The 12,285-nt window shown below is 38.8% G+C and overlaps 1 protein-coding gene across 3 annotated transcripts in view; it reads right to left on the reverse strand.

The window, feature by feature from the left end:
* LOC146161593 (protein phosphatase 1 regulatory subunit 3G-like) overlaps positions 1-12,285 on the reverse strand; it is a 33,298-nt gene that overhangs the window by 20,523 nt on the left and 490 nt on the right. The window contains exon 1 of one of the 3 annotated variants that reach the window (XM_083383990.1): positions 1,983-2,093. The exons of 1 other annotated variant lie outside the window; for it this stretch is intronic. In XM_083383990.1, the coding sequence (XP_083240116.1) occupies positions 1,983-2,007 (25 nt within the window). In that variant the 5' untranslated portion in view covers positions 2,008-2,093. Of the gene's footprint in view, positions 1-1,982; positions 2,094-12,285 lie in introns of those variants that run through there. One more of the 3 variants, XM_083383989.1, reaches the window with a different exon arrangement.

Genomic DNA, 12,285 nt, shown 5'->3' on the forward strand with positions numbered 1-12,285 from the left:
CCCTAAAATTTTCTTTCATCTCGTGTGGACCACTGTAGGCAAAAAATATTAAAAAATGGCGTCACAAAAGAAATATACTTCATAAATTTGTTGATTTTGGTCGAAAAATGCGAAAGTGAAATGGAGTCTAAATAAATTCAGTGCAATACCGTTTTATTTTTGATTAAATTGTTTTCTTTAATGATGTGATTACTTCTTAAATATACACTAATATTTCAATTAGATCTTTATGGACCCCATAAAACTAGTTGTCGGACCCCCAAGGGGTCCATGGACCCCATTTTAAGAACCCCTGGCTTATAGCCTTGCTTGTCTACGTTAAATTTGCGAATCGATCCGGAATTGTCGCATTCAATTAAGTGGTTCAAATCGATTCTAGGCAAAATGGTTCTGTGAAGGGAAAAAGGTTTAATTTGTTAAAGGGTCCCGTTCGTTTTATTTTTTATTTTTTGATTAAAAACAATAATTGAGCCAAAACGCGCACATGAGTTTTGGCAATGTAAAAATAAACGCGACATCGTTTTCTGCACGTCTACAGTAATACATTAAACATTTGCGAATATTTTAGGTCACGTCGTGGTTCTATCTCATGTATTATTGATTTAGAAAAGTACCGTACACTAACAATGGACTAACTCCCATTGTAGAAAGTTGTAAATAAAAATTATATTTTAGAAAATAAAGTCTCTTGTCCTCTCTCAGTATGAAAGCAATGTAGATTTCGAAGTGAATTTACATAAGTAAGGAAGAAACAACAGTGATTTACCAATTTTGAGCCATTATATATTACACGCTGTTTTGGGGGTATTGAAAAGTGTCCATTACCAAGGGACCATTACTGTTTACCCTAGCGACTTATGTGCCAACATTTAGAGCCACAATCAGCTACAGTGAAATACCTACGGTACCGGTATATTATTTGGCCTGCGACCTATAACGGTCTACAGTTAAAAGAAAACATTTAAACCGAACCCTGAGCCCATTTGTTGTTTAAACCGTAGGCCATAAGCCCACATAATAAATCAGAATCATAAATATGGACCACTTAATATATCGAAATCTAAAACATGGGCCACAAGGAATAGGAGTTCTGAAGTGTGAGAGGGTGTAATAGGGCTCGCAGCAAGATTCGAAAATCTCGTCATCGTTACATGCGTATAAAGCACGTCCAAACACACGCAGGCCTTTCACGAGCTTCAGCTAACGCTAACAAGAACGAACGAGCGCAAGGCCTCAGTCTGGCGAATTCCCCTTTCATAGCATCTACTTGTGTATACCAAGTCAAAACGCGTTCCGCTTTGGCCAACCATCTGTGACGAGTCACGTGATCCCGGGTCATTTGAAGTCGCTCAACGATCACGTGGCTTCTGTAATATGTTGTGTCGTGTCTGAGCTCGAATGAGGCCTTCTCTCTTTCATCAATAAGCGCGCCGCCGATGCCTACGTGACCGTATATTTTACTCGCTACATCTTTGCCGAACGGCGCATCAGTGGAAAGATACGAGCGCGATTTGTGCAACCTTGCTCGAGCGTAAATTCGGTTGCCTATTGTAACGAAACTTAGCATTCGGACATAGACGCAAAACAATTCGGCCGTTAGGCAATCTTTTTTTAACGGCACTTTAAAATGCTAAGGTGCGCATTTCCTGACGGTTGGCTGTCATCCAAAATTACAAACATAACTAATGCGTTATGCTGCAGCGCTTGTCAAGAAATGTCCTAATGACTGCAATTCGTCTACTACTAAAATCGAACCTTTACGGATTGAATGATCCATTTGTAGGGTATAGTGACCAAGCCGATTAGCAATTACATTCGTTTAATTCATATCGAGGATTAAAACGCTTAAAACCGGTTGCTTTGTAGCGTTTAAAACTTGGTTTACAAGAAACACGCCAAGTCCTTTAATTTAGACTTTGCCTGTGTGATCAACAAATCTGGGTTAAAAGCCATGCGAAAAAACAAAAGATAAACGAACTCGCCTTGCGTTTGCATAATGTGGCACATGTTGTCTCGCTCAGATAGGTTCCGCCGAGATCCACCTCCAAATTACATCCATGTTCAATAAACGACACAGTTATATCTTAGCTCCACCAACCAACTAGCCCTAGGTAACATCGACCCGGCATTTATACGTTCTCCGATGCCGCAAGATCTTTCTGGAGGATTCGCCGCAAGTGACGCCATTGTTACGTCACCATCGCGTCACTGGAGAGCGCGCGCTCACAATATTTGCCCCCTGGCGCGGCTTGTTTTTGTCGTGAGGTAACAGGCTCGGGTCTGCGTAAATTGTTTCCTGTTGGAGCGTGAAAATCGGGGATTGTAAAATTTTGCGCGCGCTGGTGTAAATAAATGGAATTCGTTGGTTGATCAATTTCGTGTTCAAGTTAGGAGATTGACGGATGACATTGCTTGTCAATATGGTTACACATTAACATATCCATACAACTAACTGTTAAACATTTTTCGTTCAATATTTTTTCGAAACGTAAATACTTGATTTACATTATAAGCCCTGCTTCCAGGCCTAAAATCTTTCGACCAAAATAGATTAATTCGCCTTAAATCAAGCGCTCAAGGTACATTATGTTTCAATCAACAACAACTGGTATAAAAATAACTGAATAATAATTTGGGTGTGCTACAATTATTCAAGCATATTGCTTGCTGGGACGATATTAGACTATTGATCAGCGTTCACAATAGCCGAACAGACCACGAATCCTCTTTGCCGTCAACATTTAGCAGCACAGAAAGTCCCTAACGATTCGGGATCGCACTATTTCACGAGCGCGAAATTTCACGTCCGCGCAGCGCTACGTCGCCAACCGCACGTAGGCAAACTCCCAGGCCAGACTGAGCTATGCGTGGCACGTGACTTTCAAAAACAAGCACCACGCGCCTCGACCCGTCGGTCTGAAGGTCGTCGCTCCGTCACGTGACCGCACTCCTCGCCGACTGTCAACAACTATGACGTCACGGAAGCCAAATTGGGCCGGTTTCGGTTCTCGTATAGGTTAAGGTTTGGTGTTGAAGAGTAATCGCGCCCAGCTGACCGCTGCTGAAATTTGCGAAATTGCGGCAAGGTGCAAATCGTTTACAATACATTTACATGACGCCAGTTTCTATAACTGCTTTAAAAGTCGGGCTTTTTTGCAAACCATATGCCTGCTTTTCAAGCAGTTGGTAGACTTCCCTGATTGGCACGACACAGGAAAGCAAAGTTAAAAGTTGGTGGGGTGAGTCAACTGGTCTAAAGGCTGCAATGTTTTAGTGTTGAGTTAAATTTATTTCTTTTCTGTGGATGTTTTTTTTTTCAATGTGCCGGAGTGACCGCTAAACTCGCAAAATAAAATTTATATATTTTGGGTGTGCTACATTGAAAAAAAAACATCCACAGAAAAGAAATAAATTTAACTCAACAAGGTGTAAATCCTAAGCCTCTATAATTTTTATGCGTTTTCTACCATACGCCTGCATTTTAAGCAGTTGGAAGACTTTCGACCTTGGCACGTTCTGTCGTGATGACACGTAAAAAAACAAAGTAAAACAGTGGGTGTGAACTAATATATAGGCCGCATTGTTTTGGTGACAGTTCAATGGTGTATTTTGTTTATTTATTCTCTGCGGTTCTTTCAGTTTTCAATCAACAGGACACAACAACAAGCTTAAACTGTGACACAATAACGTCATAAGTTTCTTTTGTTAACGTCCACCATTTCTTAGAACTGGGAAAGCGTAAATATTTTTTTACTAACGACTTTAGCTAGCCGTTTATAGACAACAAAATTGAGCCCTAATAAATAGGTTTTTCTGTTTGTTACTTAAAAGTGATTTCTATATGTGGGCCCAATTGACTACACAGCCCAAAGAACATAAATAGTTAACCCAGTACTGATTATAATATCAGTAGCAAAGCGTTTTCACACGGTTAGCGTTTAGAGCGCTGTTCATATTGCGTTGCAACCTAAAGCGTGCAAGACTTAAGCGGACAGAAAACCAATGTAACAGCTTGCAATATCGATAACTTATAAGCCGTTATCGGCTTTAATGTAAGCGTTCATTCGGACATGCACTTACATTGCTTCGAATCGAAACGAGCGTTTCTCCATAGGTTTAGGTATGTCTGTAGTCTGGTCGTGTTGTGCACTCAAGCTTCGCGCCCGATTGCGAACTTTGCCCGCTTACGTCACCTATGGACTCTGTTGTCCGCCAAACCGTACACCGTTACTTTATAGCAAAATGATGTGGGAAATATTGGAATGTCGACGCGCTGGCCATTAGGGCAAAACATGTTTTGGAATTAATAACAATGTGACGTGACCATATACGGATATATTTTCAAATTAACGCTTATTGCACGTGTTTGAATTTGAGAATTTGTTGACCAATAATTACCATAAGCACATCGCCAATTATCATTTTTAGACCCGTGATCCCTTCGAATGTCGTCTTTTAATAAAAAAAAAAAATCCAGTTTATGTTAATAATTCAAAATTTTCGGGCAGCCAAGGAGGAAAAACAGACTTCTCCAAGTCGTACCGTTATATCTATAGCCAGAGGTGGTTTTCCGCATCATTAATAAGCACATTAAGGGAAACCGGAGTGACCTAAACGTTATATGACGATGGGCAAGGACATCGCTAAGAATACACACAACCCGACTAAGGGTTCCTTACCGATGAAAGTGACTTTCACTGCAGACTAATCACAGATTTTTTTTAAATAAAGCCTTAAAAATGAATATAATTTTGTATAAATAAAGAAGTATTTAACAAGTCATGGTTAAGAAACATTCGTGTCTAATAAAAATCTATGTTTCCAAATATCACATTTTTTTGGAATTGTATTTTAAAGATTCCAAATAGTTTTATCTGAATAAGGGTATTTCCAACATTGTTTATAAAACTTACAGATTATTAGGCATAGTTTAAAATACGCTCGCATCATACACGTTTCTCTAAATTGGCCAAAACACAGTCGCGCACGAGTATGCTGCACGAAAAGCATTTCGCAATGAGATTGCAATTATCTATTTTTAGAAATCAATTATTGGCAATTCGATGTTGACTGTGTCAAATTGCAAAATCAAAGCCAGACACATTAACAGTTAAACAAACATATTTGTTTCGTATATTTGCTTGGTTTCTTCAACCCAGACTAATGGATTGTATTGCTTGGTGCAATTATGGTGCAATTATGGTGCAATTAAGTTAATCTACATGTTCATCATATACCTGTAATGCTATCACTGAGATGTGGGAACCAAAGTTCGTTTTCTTGTGCTAAACATACGTCATTTCAAATGGCCGCACAATCGTTTTGCAAGATTTCACTGCATTGTATATACACCAGTGTTTCTCCAACTTTTTTAGCTCGCGACACGCCACGAAACTAAAAAGATCGCGACACACTTTCTACATAACAAAGTACATAACTTTAGAAAAACCTTAATTACATGACACGGCAATAGGTCAATACAATAATATTAACCGATCCAAAGGACAGTGTGTATTCTCGCATGTTTCTGAATAACATCAATAGTTTATTAATTAATTTAAAAAAAATTGCCGCACACCTATCCTAGTTTCTCGAGAAACACTGGTATACTGGTATACGCTCATCTTTTTGAGGATAAACACAAATGAAAAACTCGCTTAGGAAACAATAAACATCCCTATATCAGTTGTTCACTGCGAAAATGGTTTTGCCAGAAAGGAATTAAATATACAAACTATATATTGTCATACATATTACATAAGTTTCATTGGGCAATACCGGGCATAAAAACTCAGTGTTAGCCACAATTTTCGACATTTGTTTTGCAGTATAGAAATACTGGTTTTAGATCGGATGGTCATACTTTAAATACAACGCAATGAAAACAAGATCAAAGCATTTCCATCGGAATAAACAACAAAGATCGCACACAAATATCGCAATTACATAAAAGATAAACACAAATATGTGTCCAACAACTGTAAGACCTTCTGAGGTTGCTTTTTGACCAACGCTTATGGCTTATATACGTATCATAGTATCGAAATCTAACCAAATTTGTCGATCAATGATGCAAGCAAGACAGGCTAAAAAACAACTAAAGGTATAGCTGCTTTTTGACCAACGTTTACCGTTATACGTATCCTAGTACACCGGAAGCCATCGCAGTCGTATCAAATTTGTCCATCAATGATGCTGAAAGCAAGGTAGGCTAGAAAATAAAACTATAGCCCACAGTGAAGTTCGAACTCACAACCTCCGGCCATGTTTATTTCTAGACTCGTTCCCTTTCGGGCATGTGTAGCTCAGTTGGTAGAGCGACAGGACCTATACGGCCGGCGGTCGTGATTTCGAACCTTGCTGTAGGATTTGTTTTTCTAGCCTGCCTTGCTTGCACCATTGATTGACAGATTTGGTACGACTTCGATGGCTTCCGATGTATACGTACAAAAGTACTTCAGCGTACAGTACACATACTTTGTACAAGAACAGGCTTTTGAGGATTAAGCCTATTACAGCAGGCGCGAAATAATTTCATTTACCGTTGCACATATCACGTTTTATTTTCGGCCATTCGTCTACATATTACTCGACTAGGCGCTTATTTTTTTTGCACGAACAACTTTGTCTGTTGTGCATTGCTTGTTTAATGCACGCAGCACTTTAACAGCAAATCACATAACGCTATAATTAACAGAATAAACTTAAATATTTGAAAATATATGCCTGCCTTTGGCCTGTAAAGTCAGTCTTGGCTCTGCCTGCGTTTACAGCAAACCATAATCTTAGGATATCGACATGACGTTACAGCTCATAATAAACGCAAAGGCAAATTGAAGTTTGCACAATGGGATTGTTACCTCAAGGCACAAATAAAAAGTTACATAACGTTTTAAGCAACCCACACAGAATTCCTTGACTCTCTGTATTTTCAAGTGTTCCCATATTTAAAAGATTAATTTGCACTTCAAGGTTTTTATTATTAAGTTTTTGTGCGCTTGACTGAAAAAACGTTTATGAAGTTGTTAATCATGCAAATTTAAATGTCGTTTCAGGGTTAAGTTTTTACTGTTTATATGTACGCCATGGCATAAACAACATTTTGCATATACCCTCAACGCCCAACGGACAACTTTCAACGTTCTAAGCATCCCAGATGAACAAAGTGCAAAGCGCGTGCTTCTCAACTTGGCCATTACGCGGTCTTCTGGTATGTTGCTGTTACATAATCACGCCCGTTGATATCCGCTTTAAAGCCAAACATTGCATCATGTCAAGCACGTGTTTGCAAGTGGTTTGTTTGCAGGCGGACTTGGTTGAAATTGGTTATGCATTAACGCCTGTGGCTTTCCCACCTATGGGGAAAATTAACGACGGTGTCGCTACATGTTAAGTGCGTGGCGTTTAACGGTTTTCAGGGTTTCATGCTAAAGCTCAAATGGAGGGCAATAAGGTCTGATTATATCGGAAAGACATAATTAAAGCACAACGTTTTATTTATTGAAAACAATGTTAGTTAAATTACAATATTTTTTTTTTAGTGACGAAACCTTTGAAAACACACACAAAAAAATTACGTCGATTGTATTTAATATTTTTATGTTTTTATTATTCTTTGTTGATAGTTTTATTTCTCTAAAGCATTTTACTTGCGCTTGCGTCACTACGTTGTGCATTTCGCGTTTATCCTTACTTGACCTGATGAACCACGTAAGCATTACAATACAAAGTGTCGTTTTAACAGTGCCGCCCGGTTTCCAGATTTATACTTTTATTAAATTTGCTGCCAAATCCCGTGTATTGCCTTCGAAAAAAAAACTTACTTTTATCGTTTAAAATTTAACAAAATGTAATCTGCCCCTCATTAAACTCTTTCACGTTATAAATATAAAAGTTCTCCAGGGCCAAGGTTACAGGTGATAAAGTGATTGTCAAATAGTTGTTGTTTATTCGAACAACCCTGACTAGCCGGTTCCGCATACCGGTCGTTTCCTCTTGTTTAACGTCTGGTGGTTTTACGGCGCCCGGGATTGACCCTCCTGAATGTGTACTTGCTCGTTAAACACAGAGTTTAGCCACCAGCATTTAGCTTTTTTTGTAATGACTTAGGTCAATGACTTGCCTTAAGTGCACTTGAGTCACTGTTTTCAAATGACTTGACTAGACTCAGGTCTTTTAGCCAAATCACTCGCGAGAGATTACTTTAAGAAAAGGACTTGACTTGGAATTTATTGCTCTAATAATGACTTGACTGGGACTGGACTTGTTGTTTATTTAAAAAGACTTGACGTAGAAGTACTTTACAAATGACAAGACTGAGACTAAAGTCATTTCAAAATGACTTGTTTACAAAACTGGCATTTAGCTTTACGGGTGCCAGGCTTGCTTGTAAAACTTCCGGCGAAAAAAACAAGCTATTTTCACTGCCAAAAATTTCGTGGAACTATAGGCTGCTGCGTAGGCCTACTGTTCAACCTCTAGCAATGGACTGTTTGATACAAGCGGAGCACTTAAGCGACAAAAGTCAAAATTTGGGCTACCCTCATATTTTCGGCACGAAATCTACTCGACTGTTAAAATTCTTTTCAGGTCATCGCTAGTTTACAATGGACTGAGATTTACAGGGTAGTTTAAATTGACCTGTGAAGTGAAAATTGTCGGTGTTTCATGTAAAAAAAAAGCGTTGTAAACTAGATAGATACAACATGTAGCTCAATGGGAGTTTGCAGTGGTATATAAGGTCCCAATTGCCGCCCCTTGCGGCCGTTTAGCGGCCTACGGCGGTGGGCGCATCTTGTCCATATTTTGTGGGCATTGCGCATTAACATTGAAAATAAGTTCTTAAAACAAGGTTCCATATTGAATGGTTACTTACTTTGCGAATATCCTTCAATTTTAGGCTGTCGGTGCTCACAGTCGTGCAGCTAGGCCCTGGGTTTTATTTGTTACAGTTACTTTGCAGGGTAAAAACTAACATTACAAGGTGTTAGGATTTTTTCACTTTTTTGCAGTCAATACCTAGTTTAATTAGGTTGTGGCACCACAAAAACGTCGGAAAACGCTGCGGGCGGCCGTTTTATCTAAACAACTTTTTTAAATGGGGTAATCAAACCTACACTAGGTATGATTAATTGCGCAATGCTCGGTACAGCAATTTTAACCCCACAGCGACATATATCGACAAAACTGTAGAACGGGGTAATGTTAATCAAATGCTTATGTGCGTTAAATATCTTTACTAGGCCAACATACAGTTTGACGATGGCAAAACTGCGCTTACGTATACAACATTGTAGGAATCTTGGCGAATATATCAGACAAATTTACGCACATTGACTAGTGTCAGGCCGGGATGTACGATTTTTGTTTTTATTTGGGGCATCAAAAGTGTTTCAAGTATAACTTCACACAGTTACGTCGTAACGTGACGTCAAAAAGTGACATATAAACGTGACGTCATAACGAAGTAATCTTAGGAACACTACACAGTTCGGTTATTTTGCTAAAGTTAAATATTTGCATTTACGTAGTGAAAATAGACAAAAAATACAGTTGTCCAAGTGGCCTCCTCAGATTTCGTCTCTACCTAGTTTTACGGATAGATTCTGTCTACATTGGCATTAGATTTGCAAATGCTCTCTTACATATCTTAACATAGAGTTGTGAGGTTTATGTTGGCCGTTAAAAGTAGCTTGTGAGCTTTTCTGTGGCAACTATTCAATTTTGCCTTCGGCCCTCCTGAAACCATTCACCCATGGCGAACAAAACAGCAAGGACGACCGAAACACGCTGTGCATTGTTGACAAGGCCACGCTTAGCTGATCGAGGCGTAACGTTTCTCAAATCGATGCATAACCTTTTTTCGCGCGTGAGAATTTGTTTCATCTAAAATTCCACGGTTTCCCATCTATATCTGTAGGTAGCTTTTAAATAAACTACCTTTGATCTCAAGAGTCTAAAAACGGAAACCTGTTCCAGAAATGTAATGTTAGTCAGTCAAGCGGCCTTCAAGGCAATATAATTTGTAACCATACTGGAACCAAAAAGGCCGGTAATTTAAGCTTTGCAGAATGAAGTAGATTTTACGGTCTGTGAACTTTAAACTCCTAAAAGAGATTGAGTTTAAAACAAGATCGGTAATTGTAGAGGAACGTAGGCTAAATTCAGAAAAAATAAAGTGACAATGCCTTTAAATTTAAAAGTCGACTGCCCATTCTTTTACGGTGTTTCAAGTGACCGAAACGACATGTAAAATTTACCCAAGATGTCCAAAATATAGCCTACTTACCCAATAATACGGTAATAAGATGACATAGTCGTGGAAACTTAAAGTTTCTTAGCGGTTATCAAAACCAACCTAAAAAAAAGCTGGTTAGCGGTTGTGACGTGAAGGATTTTATAAAATTTTATTTGCTAACAAAAATCGAGAGGATATTTGCTAGAATTGTAAGCAAGTCATTTTAAAATCCTTTAGTTAAACTATTCGAAAAAAAAAAACTTATTTGGTGTATTTTTATTTGCGATTATTCGTTTACGTTTATCTTGTTTTGACCATAAGCGTGGTTATCTGCGAAACATGCTGACACTCTAACAAATAGCTCTGGTCACGACGCGACCTTCATCTACATTCTAAATCCGATGATTATCTAAACCTCCCCCGAATTTTGTCATAATGACTTGCGCGTCTGACAGGATGTGGACAAACATCAAACCGGCGAAATTTCTTTACGCCTATATGACAAATCTCTATCGATATGACAAACCTAATCTAAACCTAACCTGCAGGCCTATACCTCTCTCTATACGCCAATTGACTAACTAGGTACAGCGGTATAGCAATCTAAAAGGTGCCTTTTGGGGAAAGAGGAAGGTAGGTGAGGTGTTTGTTGTACGTCATGCAGAAAAAGCACCTCATCACGCCTGATTTACGGCGTGCTGTCAAAATGTGCTGAGTCAGCACATGCGAGCGAAATTCTTTACGACGAAATATGCGAAAGAAAGTTAGAAGAAATTCCCGCGTCTGAAAATAAATTCCCCGTGCAATTGAATCTATTGGGCCAAGGAACGGTAAAAATGAGGCCTGGCTCTCTCAGTGTTTGTCCATTGTATCGTGTTTCTGAAAGCATTTAATTAGCGCCTGATTTTTTGTAATTATCAGTCAAGTAAATAATGATATCAGAAAAAGGCATTTATTAGTCGTTGTTATCGAACTGTACGAAGGTTATATATTTAAAGCAGGGGTTCTTAAACTTTTTTTCACCGCGGACCCCTAAAATTTTTTTTTGCTTTGCATGGACCCCGGTAGGCAAGAAATGCTCCAAAATGACGTCACAATACAAATAGATTTCATAACTCTGTTTATTTCGGTCCGAAAAATGTGAAAGTTAAATGGAGTCTAACTATACAGTATACATTCAGTGCAAAACTGTTTAAATTTAATTTTTTTTTTCTTTAAAAAAATTAATTACTTCTAAGTACCGGTATACACTAGTTCTTCAATTAGGCCTTCATGTACCCCCTAAAACTAGTTCACGGACCCCCAAGGGGTCCATGGACCCCAGTTTAAGAACCTCTGATTTAAAGGGAGTAACAAACAGGCTCAGCATTCGATGTCGTGCACAAATATGTAGCTAAAATAGGCAAACTTAGCTTTGGGACAAGGCCTCGTCGAAAAAGGACATTATTATATTTTACTGGTACACCGTCCTGGCAATGATTAATTTACCGAAACGCCGTTTAAAACTGTTTCAGCTAACTTTCACCACTGGTGTAAGCCAACTCTAAAAGAATACGTGATGCCAATACGGACAAAGTTGCCGTTGGCTATGACGTTGGCTATACAGATACATTGCGGAAATTGGTGCAAGAAGCTATGCTGCATCTAGCTTACGCCTATAATAGGATGCAGAACATAACAAGTAAACAGTGCGACCCAGTTGATATAAGGGCGCATACTACAATGATTCAAGTACAGGAAGCCCGCACAAAATACCAGGCGTAACTGTTATGTAACAACAGTTAGTTAAGAGAAAGCATGGCAATTTCCCGAACGCCGAAAATCAATCAATCGCAACCACAGAAATAATAACAAGACAGCTAACAAACGCGAAATATTGACAGACAACGCGGTATAACTCCAGCTGATCTGGCGTTTACACAGGAAAACGCGAATGAAAATTTCCACGTTTTCACACAATAGTAGCTCACACTAGACGACAATGGCGTCTGTTCATAACAATATAATCTACGCTTTAGGCTTGTTTACTTGCCTACGCTAAACTCTGC

Source organism: Ascidiella aspersa, chromosome 3 (genome assembly GCF_963924565.1).
Source record: "Ascidiella aspersa chromosome 3, kaAscAspe10.2, whole genome shotgun sequence".
Classification (NCBI taxonomy): Eukaryota; Metazoa; Chordata; class Ascidiacea; order Phlebobranchia; family Ascidiidae; genus Ascidiella; species Ascidiella aspersa.